Source organism: Lepisosteus oculatus, chromosome 26 (genome assembly GCF_040954835.1).
Source record: "Lepisosteus oculatus isolate fLepOcu1 chromosome 26, fLepOcu1.hap2, whole genome shotgun sequence".
NCBI lineage: Eukaryota > Metazoa > Chordata > Actinopteri > Semionotiformes > Lepisosteidae > Lepisosteus > Lepisosteus oculatus.
The window spans coordinates 8,730,924-8,743,675 of NC_090721.1; the positions used below are offsets into that span (position 1 = coordinate 8,730,924).

Sequence of the window (12,752 nt, forward strand, 5' to 3'; positions counted from 1 at the left end):
GACGCGCACTTGGTGTGTCCCAGCGTCAGGTTTAAAAACTCATTTACCTTTGCTGTGTCTCGGCTTAATTGACTTGCCCGTGAGTACATTTCCTTAGAATACCGAGTAATGGTATCCATTTAGGAAGTGCTATTTTTAGAAAAACATGGAATTAAACAGCCAGCGGCAGAGGTTATGTGATGTGCCTGGGTAGCTCATAACAGCAAAACTCCTGTTTTGGAAACTTACTAGGTGGCAATACATGAGAAAATATCAATATGTAGAATCAATTGATAATCCACAGCGCAGAGGCTGTTACACTGGAGGTAGGGAGGCTGTAATGGAATCCTTTCATGTAAAGAGAAAAGTACTAATGTTCTGACAACATCTCTCTCGGCTGTTTCCAGCTCTGCAGTCCCTGTTTATGTGCTGTCTTAGGAATATTGATGCAGCTGGTCATGAGATCACCAATCCTTAATAGCAGCTATAATACATAGAATAATACATCTCTGATAAAACACTTGATTGATAGCCTCAGCTCTTGTCATGACTGATTGATGGAAGGCTATGTGTCTTGAGAGGACAGTGCAATCATTTGCTTTTCATATATAATTTTTTTCTGTGGTTGAAGGTAGAATTTTAGGAAATCCTGTTAATTATTAAACCTTGGTGTGTGTTGACTATCTAGCTACTGTACCCTTGTACTTTCTAAGTACACAATGGTAATCGGTCCCATAATCAAGGTCAGTCTATTAAAATCAAACCAAAGTGGTACCTCTGTTTGGGTGACAAACTATGTGAACCTCTCCTAAATTCTTTAGCAATCCAGATGGTGAGCCGCCTTTACTCTTATTTATTGATGTCCTGGATCTTACGATTGACAGCGTTTCATTGCTGTAAAATGTTTTACATACGTATTACGTCTAACTCTGCATTAACAGTAAGAAGAATGTGCGCATGTGTATGCATCTAGCTTTAAACAGGTTTAAAGTTAAAAACGTTTGAGTGGTAACTGTTAAGTCAGATTGAATCAATGAAATACCCCACAGGCAACATTGGGACTGAGTACCAGCACAGAGCAGTAGATAAACCTAGTTCCCCCTGCAGACACAGCTGGTATACCTTGAGTCAGGCTGTTTGCCCCAGTAGCTCCAGTCCACCCAGCTGTATGTGGGAGAGCAATGCTGCTGAGGTGTTGTGGGGGTGGGGGGTGGGGTGTCATAGGTTCTCAACCAATTTAAAGCTACAGTAACCAACAGGGATGATCTCAGGCCTGATGAGCCACTGGGCTCGGGAGTATACTTTGTCAAGCAAAATTATTTAGTGACTTTATTCTGTGAGGTTGGCCGTTCATATATTCTTTTAGCAGAACATGTTTGCTTCTCATTGCAAAGCCGCTGAAAAAAACATTTTGATATACATATCAGACTTCCATATTCCATATTGTGCGGATCAAGGCTGCATTTTGGTACGTGTTTATCTGTTTTCTGGGTTTATCTGGGTTTATCACAAGCGCCGGGCGCTACAGGGGCGAGTAAGAAAAATATACAGAAAGACGTCTTGCACAGAGACAGTCGGTCACTTTACTGCACTTATAGCGTCACAGCGTAGCTGTTTAAACTAATTCCTAGTAGGCAAAGCCCCAGAGCATCCCTATACCTCTGTGTTGTACGGGCACCGGTGCTGACCACGGTTCTGATGCTGCCGTGATCTCTTTCTCCACTAGGGGGAGTGCGAGAGCGACTCAGTCAACCAGTCCGAGTAAGGCTAGAAACGTCTTCTCATAAGATGCTCAGCTCTCAGCGGGGGGGGGCAGACAAAGAGGAGGCCTCTTATTTCGGAAGCAGGAAGCTGTACCGTGTCTTTGGGGTGAACCCTGATAACCGAAAAGGCAGGGGGAAAAAAAGCTTTTATTTTTGCTGCGATACAGCGATGAACGCGGATGCATGACAAAGCAGGAAAATGGAGTCAACGCTCTGGTTTAAATTGTAGCTAAATAACACAAGTCAGCGCCTCTGCATAACGTCGCTTCTGTGTGGCTGTTTCGTTTCCCGTTGCGGGGTTCCCCGTTGTGTCGCTGGTATGACATCACGGTCGTGTTAAAATAACAAGCACGCACGCTGTTGTTGGAGCCAACATTGTTTTGTCACAATTTGAATTGAATCTGAAGGTCGTTGCTGCATGCGAGGGAGACATCTTTTGAGACATAAAAGATGCAAGCAGAGTAAGTTTTTTTTTTCCTCCTCCTCTTCCTCCTGACGACTGATTCCGTATTTTGACTGCAGGCGGATGATGCAGCGTGGGGATATATGCAGGAGAAAGCGTTGCTCTGATATCAGCACCGCCTCTGAGATTCATCAGGAATAAGGATAAGTCCGAGACAGCGGTTTAGCGCTTAAGCAAAGATAACGAAACGTCCTCCCGCAATATAGCCTCTGCGTGTATGAAACGACGTGTAAAAGTCATAATATTTACATGCATTTTTTTCCTCCTGCATACATGTCTTTCTGGGAGTTTAAAAAGGTATGATAAGGGGCTGTCAACGCCTCGAAGAGCTTCGGTGAGGACATCTTGCCCGGGGGATTAGTCGTAGATGCTCGTATCCCTCCTCCTTTCTCTCTACAAACTCTGCAGATTGTTCTCCATGTCCAGCTCCGACAGACTAACGGTCCCAGAACGCGTGACCCGGTTCCAGAACCGCGGGACCGCCCCGGACCCGAAGGCGGTGTCGCCGGGTCTCAGCGCCGACGTCCAGCAGGCTCTGGACAGCTCCCTGCCCGCGCTCAGTGCGGCGATCCAGACCCTGAAGGCGGCCAGAGAGCGCTCGGACCCCGATGAGACCCGACGGGCTGTCGCCGAGATCTTTCGGCTGGTGGAGGAGGCCTGGGTCCTGCCCACCATCGGGCGACTTGTGGCCGAGCAGATCTGCAACCGCGTCCGGCTGGAGGGCGGGCTGGAGCTGATTCTGCAGCTGCTGCAGGCGCCCGAGGTGGAGGTCCGATACGAGTCCGCCCAGCTGCTGGAGCAGATCCTGGTGTCCGAGAACAGGTGAACACGGAGGCCGCGGTCCCGTACACACAGCGGGCGTGAGGTCACTTCGCTCTGACCCACAGTTCGGTGGAGCTTCGCAGTCGGCTTTCTCTCGCCTGTTAAATAATGGCGTGACAACGATAAGGACTTAACTATTTTAAAGTGCGGACATTTCAGAATTCTAAAAGTTAAGGTACAGACACAGCCAGCTTAATTCTACCTTACTCTGAGGCTCGTTTTGAAGGAACAGTAAACTCTTTGATTAGGAGCTCTGGTGCTCAGCGTTTCTATACCAGTAGAGGTGTCGTTTTGAGTTGGGGTATTGTTTTCCTCAGTTCAGCAGTATCAGGTGAGCAATTCTGTAGCAGCAGAGTAAGGCTATATTCGTGTATTGATTGATGAAAATAAGGCTTCAGGTGCACAGCAATGTGAACTGCAATCACATTTTCCAAGCTGCAGACTCCTGTGGAGGATATACCAATGATGTAAATGAGTTTTTTTTTTTAAATTATCTGAACGATTCAGCTTTTGAATAGCTAATGGACAGTTCTGACTGTGTAAAACTGTTGTGCCCACAAGAGCCCCGGCCTGTACATCTGAAACAGTTCACACTGCTGAGTGATGGGAGTCTGATTGCAGTCCTCGCCCTTTCCATGTACAATGGTCTGCCTTTCACTGCAAGATGACACCTCACTCCACACTGTCTCTGGGGCTGGTTTTGAGTTAATTCCTGTGGGCTCGTGCTGTTTCAAGGGCAACTGCTGCAGAGCTGACCTGCAGTGAACTTTGCAGGTCTTGGTAAATTCTGGCCTGAGTCATTTGTGATCTGGTGCTGTAAGACGCCGATGCCCAGTTCTCGGGAAGGCGAGAGGAAAATCTCAGTCACTTACTTGGAAAGAGCCTTTCCTTGTCTCTGTCATTACAGCTGGTTAGGTTGAAGTGAAGCAGGGCTGTCAGTCCACTGAGAGAGAAGGATTTGTAACTATTACACGGGTTTAAGTGTAGGGCCGTCTCTGCTTAAAACACATGCAAAGCACTGGGACTGCTGAGTGAACCTGCACTGCATTAATCTCATAAAACCGCAAAGACAAATAAACAGGCAGATAGAAACACCAGGCGTCACCTGCAACACTACTTCCATACTTCTATAGGGATTTATAGGTGCAAAGAAAGATCTTAAAACCAGCTGATTTTTCTCTGGCACTTGAGTAATAGACATGCAATACTGGCTGCGTGCATATGTCTTTCAAATCGCAGCTCTGGCCTTCCCTAGACACGCAGGCCACCAATTTACTTATTTTTAAAAATCAGCCCCGTTAGACCCCAGAGGAATGACCGCTCGGCGTTTTGTGGTTTTGAGCGCGAGGCTGCCTTCTCCCATTCAATCTTTAAGAGCCGAGGTGGAACATGCAGTAAATGAACAGAGATCCGAAATCCGTCTGCACAGAAAGGAAGGGATCTGGAGGCTTGTGGGTGGAAGGGGGGGGCCCGTTGCCGGTTTGTCCTCCGGGCTGAGCTGCTCTCTGTCCCACGCAGGGACTACGTGGCCCGGATGGGGCTGGGCGTGATCCTCAACCTGACCCGGGAGCAGGGGAACACCCAGCTGGCCCGCAGCGTCTCGGGGATCTTGGAGCACATGTTCAAGCACACGGAGGAGACCTGCGCCCAGCTCATTGGCAACGGGGCCCTGGACGCCCTGCTCTTCTGGTGCCGGGGCAAGGACCCCACCGTGCTGCGGCACTGTGCCGTCGCGCTGGCCAACTGCGCCATGTGCGGCGGCCACAACTGCCAGCGCCTGATGATCGAGAAGCAGGCCGCCGACTGGCTCTTCCCCCTGGCCTTCTCCAAGGAGGACGAGCTGATCCGCTTCTACGCCTGCCTGGCTGTGGCCGTGCTGGCCACCAACAGGGAGATCGAGAAGGAGGTGGTGAAGTCGGGCACCCTGGAGCTGGTGGAGCCCTTCATCGCCTCGCTGGACCCGGACGAGTTCGCCCGCAGCCTGCTGGACAGCTCGGACAACATGCAGGGCCGCAACGCCGCCGACCTGCAGCACCTGCTGCCCCTGCTGGACGGCTCCCGCCTGGAGGCGAAGTGCATCGCTGCCTTCTACATGTGCGTGGAGTCAAGCATCAAGTCCCGCCACCGCAACACCAAGGTAGGCCCGCCAGACAGACCCGCGCCAAACTGGACTGCAGTCCCAATTTCCCAGACCGGTTCTTAAACATCAGGAACAGAATACATTCATTGGCGGTATTGACAAATTGTACCTATCGCAAAGGGCGAATTCCGAATTACTCACAAAATCGGGAACTTCCTGGAAGTACTGTATGGTTGCCATGTTGTCGACAAACAGCTCTGGTCTCGCCGCGACGAGCACGAGCAAGAGTTTACGAGAATGGGGACGGGATGCGGCCCTTCCTGCTCGCTAGTCCCTGTGATGACGAATGTAATGCGATGTACAAGAGAATGAGTACAGGTTGTGCAGCAGACATTTCACTGCAGAAAGGTCCAACGTGATCTGCGGGCAGTGTCAACAGGTTCCATTTATCAGCGACTGGAAGTCGAGAGCAGAATTTCGATTGGATTAAAAGCGATGTATTCACACAAGCCTGCTTGTTTACAATGTCATAGAACCGTTTCACCTCACCGGAAGATCTGTTGCTCCGTTCTGACTTGCAGAGAATTACAGCAATATGGCGCGGCTCAGACCTGGAAGTTTTATCGGTTTTGTCATGTAAATTGTATTTGTTTTACAAGTTACAGTGTACATTTTACGTTCATTGTGGTTTGAAATGCACTCATCAATGCCGATTCTTTCTAATCCCGAAGTATAAAAATAGCATTGCAGCTCCCCTTTAATGCTAACAAGCCTTTGAATGGCCAGCAGCTGCTCTTACAGCTTGTACAATCTTTTGAAAGCCAATGAGCTCCAGGTCACACAGTTTAGCTACTCTGTTGTCTTTTTAAAAGCTGAAGTTATACTCGTACACCAGAGGAGCTAGATGGGTCACACAGCCTCCTCTCATTTCCAGACTTGATTTCTGACGTTCTTATAGAAATCTGGATGCTGCCGTTGGTCTCGAGATGCCCGGTTCACCCGCGGCCTGTGTCTCTTAGATATTCCAGGAGATCGGCGCGGTGCAGAGCCTGAAGAGGATCGTCATGTACTCCAGCAATGGCACCACCTGTTCTCTGGCTAAGCGGGCGCTGATGATGATGGGAGAGAACATCCCTCGCCACATCCTCTCCTCGGTGCCCAACTGGAAAACCTGCGAGGTTCAGACCTGGCTCCAGCAGATCGGCTTCACTGCCTACGCCGAGTCCTTCCAGGTGAGCAAGAGCGTGGCTGTTACCAGTGGGGTACATCCTCTGCACTTCAGTGGAGGGTGTGTGTGTTACTCCATGGTCTCCACGCACACCTGCATTGCACCGCGCCATTGGCCACGCAAGGTGTTTCATTGCCGGGACCCAAGTGCTGCTGGGATTGAGCCCAGATTGCTGAGATCCGTGCAGTTTGGCTGAGATTGATGGAATACAAATTGAATGCAATGCCGTTGATTCATTGGGTTCGAAGTTCAATCTTTCTATGTCTCAGGAGATGCAGGTGGATGGGGACCTTCTTCTCAACATCACTGAACAGGACCTGCTTGCCGATCTGGGCATGACGGCAGGACTCGTTCGGAAGAGGTCAGTGGGGCAGATGTCAGTACTTCTTAAGAACACCCAGCATGCTCTGCAGCTGGAACCCCCAGCGGTAGCCATTTTGGATAGACAGGGTTGTCCGCAGTTAGAACGTCTTGCTGGTAGAGCCCACTGACTTTGTGGTTGGTCACCCATACCTCAAAGATTGCGATGAATGAATTGTTGTTTGCTTGTAAACAGCCATTTAAAGCTCTGCGGATTATTCAGCCATAAATTCAAAAACAAGATTATCCGGACTGCAGGCATGTATCTTTTTCTCACCTGCAGTAGCTCGTGTATTTCATTCGGAATAATCTTTTTGGATGGCGATCCGTTATCCCTTTATCACCTTCTTGTGTCCATTAAAACAATTTAGCGTTGAAGGAGATGAAAGAACTGTGTACTGAGCACTAGAACAATAAATACAATTGTACGAATGACCTGTCACACCACTGAAACCGATGGCATCCCCTTGTTTTTTCACGTTTTGCTCTTCATTTCTGGCCTGACCTGTAGGTTCTTCAGAGAGCTTCGTGTGCTAAAGACTTACGCCAATTACTCGACCTGCGACCCCAGTAACCTGGCGGACTGGCTTGGGGAGGTGGACCCGCGGTTCCGCCAGTACACCTACAGCCTGGCGCAGTGCGGAGTGGACCGGAACAGCCTGCTGCAAATTACTGACCAGCAGCTTCAGACCGATTGCCAGATTGAGAATGGTGTCCACCGCGCCAAGATCCTGGCTTCTGCCAAAGGTACCAGGACTGGGGGAGGGAAAGCAGAGGATTTGAGAGGGTAGAACCATGTGGGTCATACATAGATGCAAATACTTATATGGATTGCTCTAAAAGAGCACAGCCCGCTCATCAAAGCTTAGTAGTTCTGGCTCATTAATCTGACCATTGCATGCGCCAAACCACCAATTAAATAGGTTTACTAGTGTAAATCTGTTCATCCGATTGCACACACTATGCATCACAAAAATTCAGATTGTTGTTATGATTCAGACATTGTATTGCTGGCACTGCCCAGGCCCATATCTAATGTGTGGGTGTGTTAATGTCTTGGAACATGCTGTTATGCTCGCCTCTCTGGGTCGCCACAACCATGTGTTGTCCTGCAGGTCTTCTGAGACCAGCCCAGCCCTGCAGCGCCCCCGACTTCCAGCCCGATGGACCCGACGTCTTCATTAGCTACCGACGCACCACTGGGTCCCAGCTGGCCAGGTGAGCACAAAGACAGGTAGAGAGAGCACAGGGAACCAGCTGGCCAGGTGAGCACATAGACTTTGTTTTGCAGCTCAACCCGCATCTTATCACCCTCTTTAAATCCCATTATCTCACCTTTCACACCTTCTGTAGACGGACCTTCAGAGGTGCTCTGAGACCTGCACGCGAGCTTCAGTGTATCACCACACTTGAGCTCAGCAAAATAGCAGCTGCAGCATCCAATACCCAATCCAGTTTGGCTCTTCAGTGGGTTCTGAAGGTCTCTTTCAGGCACCTTAGGAAGACTTGTGAAAATTCTTAATTGGACCTGTTAAATAAGATTCTATTGTTCAGTGGGATCACAGACCAGTACCCTGGTGTGTGTCTGTAAGCCTGCTGAGGAGCATTTCTGCTGCAGAGGTTCTGGCTTGAGGTTGGATATATGAGCCCAACCTAAATTCAGCTCGGCCAGTGCCTTTGACCTCCTTGACCACCCCTCTCTCCAGCCTGCTGAAGGTCCACCTGCAGGTAAGGGGATTCAGCGTGTTCATCGACGTGGAGAAGCTGGAGGCCGGCAAGTTCGAGGAGAAGCTGATCCAGAGCGTGCAGCGGGCGCGCAACTTCATCCTGGTGCTGTCGGCCAACGCGCTGGACAAGTGCATGGGCGACCACGACACCAAGGACTGGGTGCACAAGGTGAGGGCAAGGCTGGCGGAGACGAGCTGTCTTCCCTCGCCAGGGAAGGAGGATGGTAAACAGATGGAGGGGGGAGAGGGAGCATTCGAATCCGAAAGTTTCAAGCTGGATTTCCATTACGTTGTAGCAAGAGTCTGCAAACCTGTACCTGGGTTCTGTGCCTACGGGTCCTGCAGCATTTGAGGGAAACCAACGATCAGAGGCCTAGAGAATGCATGCCAGCTTGCACAGAATACGCATTTAGTCAGCCAAATGAAACAATTTAAGTCATGCATATTTAGTTATGAGCAAGGACCAGGAAAACCTTTGGCCTCCCAGAGTCAGGGTTGTAGATCAGAGGTCAATGGAGAAGGAGAAGTATGAGTAATTTTTTTGTAAATTGTTTGAATGCAAAAATAGCTGGCAGGGACACCCCACCCCCAGGAAGATGGGGGGGGAAAAATGGCAAAACCATTGCTTTTTCTCCAGTATTGCTTGAAAGGGAGCAGAGCCCTGCAGTTGTTCTCACGTGTGGTTTTTTGAGCGCTGTTGCTTTCTCCAGCGTTTCCTGCAAGCCCGTTTAAACAGGCCCTTGAACCTCGCAGGAGATCGTCACCGCCCTGAACTGCAAGAAGAATATTGTGCCCGTCACCGATCAGTTCGTGTGGCCCGAGCCCAGCTCCCTGCCCGACGACATGAGCGCCATCCTGAACTTCAACGGAATCAAGTGAGTCAGCTGCTACACTGAACAGCCGTTCGCGGTGTGATGTCCGTGGAGAAATAACCTGGGGTCTGCTTTCGAGAGCCGGTGTTAAGGATCTAATCCCTAAATTTGTGCCTTTTCTGTTGAAGGTCTCGTCAGCATAATTACTAGAACCTAAGTTGACACATGAAGGATCAGATAAGGATAAGACATGTTTTCTTACATATAGTGTATGGACAAAAAATTGTTCTATGCTCAAATCTCTCTTCTGGGCCCTATATAAATGTATTCTCAACAACAGCTTCCTACTCCTCTGAGTCTTAGAAAAATGGTCGGTTTGTATACTTGGAATAAGCCGTTTTCTCTGTATCCTGACTTACCTATTTAATAAACTCAGCCCATGTACCAAGAAGCATCCTACAAACACTCCTAACACTTATGTCATCGACCCCCACCGCTTTCTCCCTGTAGGTGGTCTCACGAATACCAAGAAGCCACGATTGAGAAGATTCTGCGCTTCCTGAAAGGCCGCCCAAGTCAAGATATGTCCAGCTTTCCAGAGAGCCTCCAGGGGAATTCGGGGCCACATCACGGATAGCCAGAGGTTAAGGGGTGGGAGGTGTTATTTTGTGACCTGGAAAATGGGATTTTCCCCACAGAGCAAGACGCAGAGCCAAAGAGAGGCCCTGCCGCAAATGTGACCCCTGACATTTCTCTCGCTCCCCCTGCCTGTACATCCCTTTACCCAGCATTCCCTGCGCCTTGCACTGATTGGCCAGCCTGTTCCTACCTCCTGCGGATGTGACACTGTGCACAAGTGCTGTTTACCCTTAGAGAGAAAGGCAGTAGCCAGGAAAGTTTTATATTTTGAGAATTTGCAACCTGTGTTGCCACTCTCTTGAAGATACCCCCCCTCTACTTGAGACAGAAGTTGATCAAGGCCAGGTCAGCATGTTATTGAACTTCATCGATTTTTCTTTGAAATATATGTTTACATGGAGTACCAAGGGTAGAGTGGCTTAGAGATTTGCTGAGGAACTGGGACTTGAGGACGCTCTCCCTAGTGGTCACTCCAGCCTTGACAGTTTGTAAAGGAAGAGCTGCTCGTCTCTCAGGTATGACAACACTGCGGCGTCCCTGGTGTGGACCTTACCAAGCGTGAAAACGTAGTCACAGGCTGACCCTGAGGATGAGAACGATCCTTTCCCATGAGCCTCGGACCCAGGTGTCCCTCTTTCCTTAACTCCTGCTCTCTGTAAGGAAATCTCATTCGCGTGATACTAATCTACACCACAACACACTCCTCCAATAACTGCTGTAAGTGTAAAAAACACAAAACTGGAAACAACCTTTTATTAATTTCATACTATGCTTGTTTTATGCCTCTTTTTTATATAATCAGAAACATCCTTTGTACTTTTTTGGCCTCTTTTGACCGCTTTGGTTCTGAGCCGTATGCAGTGTTTTATTGAAACAGTGGGAGAAAAGCAGAACCAAACCTCAGAGCTTCTTGGACAAACAACAGTGTCTCTTTCCTCATGGAGCTTGAGCTGTGACTCAAGTGCATGATTGAAATCTGTTTAACATGTTAGACACTGTCTAACATTATACAGAAGTGTGCACATAAGGCAAAAACAGCAGACGTTCTGATTAAACAGTCCAAAACTCAGTCGTTATTCTCAGGCAATCTTAAGTGTAGCTATTAGTATTACCATCACAAAGATCTTTGGAATGTGTGTCCCAAAATGCAACACGTAGCTATGTAACTTATTTGACTCTCTGATTCATTCTCCAATTGCATACTACAGCAGCCTGCTCAGTGTGAGTGACGTACTGTAAATCCTTGTTCAGAAACACAAATTGCCTTACTTTTCCACAGTCAAGCTACAGTTTAAGAAATGAAAGTGGGCACCTAAATAGTAGTCAGTCAGTGCTAGCCAGCCTTTATCCTGTGAGATATTTAGCATGGATCTGTTTGCTTGCACTAAATCCCCTTTAGAAAATGCTGCAGTAAGAATGTTTGAGATAGGGCCAAGCTCTGCAAAGGTGTCTAACCAGGTGACTGATTTATCTTTACTATATTAAAGCTACTGTATAAAGCATTGAACTGCTTGGCATTATAATCCAAGAGCCCCGCAGATATAGCTGAGTAGCCAAACAGAAGCCTTTCTTCCTGTATGGGACTATAGACTACTTTAGGTTTTGGTAATGCAACCACACAGCTACTATCAGTGCCCACATAGCAATTCCCATATGCTTTTTATATTAACTAGTGCAGCATCCTAAACATTGCTCTAGTAACTATCTGTGATGTAAAAAAAAACACCCTTTTAAAAGAATTCAGAGCAATATTCACATAAGCTGATCTAGTGATGATGTTTTTTTTAAATAAGTTGAAGATCAGACGCGTTTGATAGTGATTTCTACCCCTCTGTGTAAGTCTGGAATACATGAACAAGGGGTGCCTCAAAAGTTTAATCCTTACTGTGTAACAGGTCAGATTTCTCCCAGAGGCAGCAGCAGACTGACAGCAATCGTCTTATGGTTCCTTGGTTCCGTTTTAAGTTCAAACCGGCCCGAGGGATTACAAACTCTCAGGTCATATGGAAGAATTTGACTTCCTAACGCTTTTCTTGGGTTGTGCAGTAAGCTGGGCAGAGGCAGCCCAAGATCTGTGCCAACAGGAGCTTTTAAACAGCTGGCGAACAGGCTGGCAGGCACTCTAGTGAGAACAGCGCCTTTCTCTCCTTTCTCTCAGTGTTGTAGCGTCAACGGCTTTTTCCTTTACAGTCTTCCCTGTGGCCTTAAGTACTGTACGTATTCAATGTTAGAGTATAGATGAAAACTATTATATTAATGTGAATTCAGGAAATTCATTTTTTTTTATTTAGGTTCGGTCAACTGAACCATAATATGCAATAAATAAAATGAGCCTGCCAATTTGATTTTTAATGTTCACGTGTTTTCCAGAAAAACATACCGGAATGTTTCTTTTTCATGCTTTCCCCAGTTTGGGGAATTGTCAAATGCATTGAGAACTAATTGACGATCATTTAATCCGATTCTCATTGACTTCTCGGCCTAATCAGCTATATTGTAAGTTGTTAAAGGCTGTACGTTTTCCCAGAGAACTATGCAAATGCCCTGGTTGGACACACTCTTTGGTATCTGCTTTACAACCATCTTTTTTCCCTGTCAGTTACCGATTTGTGACGTGGGGGAGAGGATTAGGAAACATTCCGATTAGAGAGTTTCTTCACAGATCAATATTTCTAGGGTGAATCCCTGTGTAGTCTCATGGCCATGATAACAGGCCAGGTAGCTTATCCAGACTCTGCCCTTTATTAACCAAAACAACCTGACATCCCTTGATATCACTTCATCTCAGGTTTAGGAATAAAACTTGATAACTGTTACTTATGTGCTCTTGTCCACTGAATTTTCTTTTAAAAAGTGAAACCACAAAATTTGATGGGTTT

General features: G+C 47.7%; 1 protein-coding gene across 3 annotated transcripts; it reads left to right on the top strand.

Annotated features, from left to right (window-relative positions):
- Positions 1-18: 18 nt before the first annotated feature.
- On the top strand, positions 19-12,695 carry sarm1 (sterile alpha and TIR motif containing 1). 3 transcript variants are annotated; one of them, XM_015367559.2, is made up of 10 exons: positions 19-2,203; positions 2,614-3,027; positions 4,546-5,164; positions 6,127-6,339; positions 6,605-6,696; positions 7,207-7,442; positions 7,811-7,913; positions 8,402-8,591; positions 9,176-9,297; positions 9,745-12,695. In XM_015367559.2, exons 1-10 carry the CDS (start codon positions 2,193-2,195, stop codon positions 9,869-9,871), a joined length of 2,127 nt encoding a protein of 708 aa, XP_015223045.1. In that variant the 5' UTR covers positions 19-2,192; the 3' UTR covers positions 9,872-12,695. The 3 variants fall into 3 exon arrangements, with proteins under 3 accessions (XP_015223045.1, XP_015223046.1, XP_006641130.1); XM_015367560.2 differs by having other exon boundaries at positions 2,632-3,027; XM_006641067.3 differs by having other exon boundaries at positions 19-3,027.
- Positions 12,696-12,752: the final 57 nt, after the last annotated feature.

Bases quoted from the DNA above. Each gene is read 5' to 3' on its own strand.
- sarm1 (XM_006641067.3), top strand. From the start codon at position 2,573: ATGCTCGTATCCCTCCTCCTTTCTCTCTACAAACTCTGCAGATTGTTC. The intron at 3,028-4,545 runs GTGAACACGGAG...TGTCCCACGCAG, and splicing joins ATCCTGGTGTCCGAGAACAG to GGACTACGTGGCCCGGATGG. The intron at 7,914-8,401 runs GTGAGCACAAAG...CCCTCTCTCCAG, and splicing joins ACTGGGTCCCAGCTGGCCAG to CCTGCTGAAGGTCCACCTGC.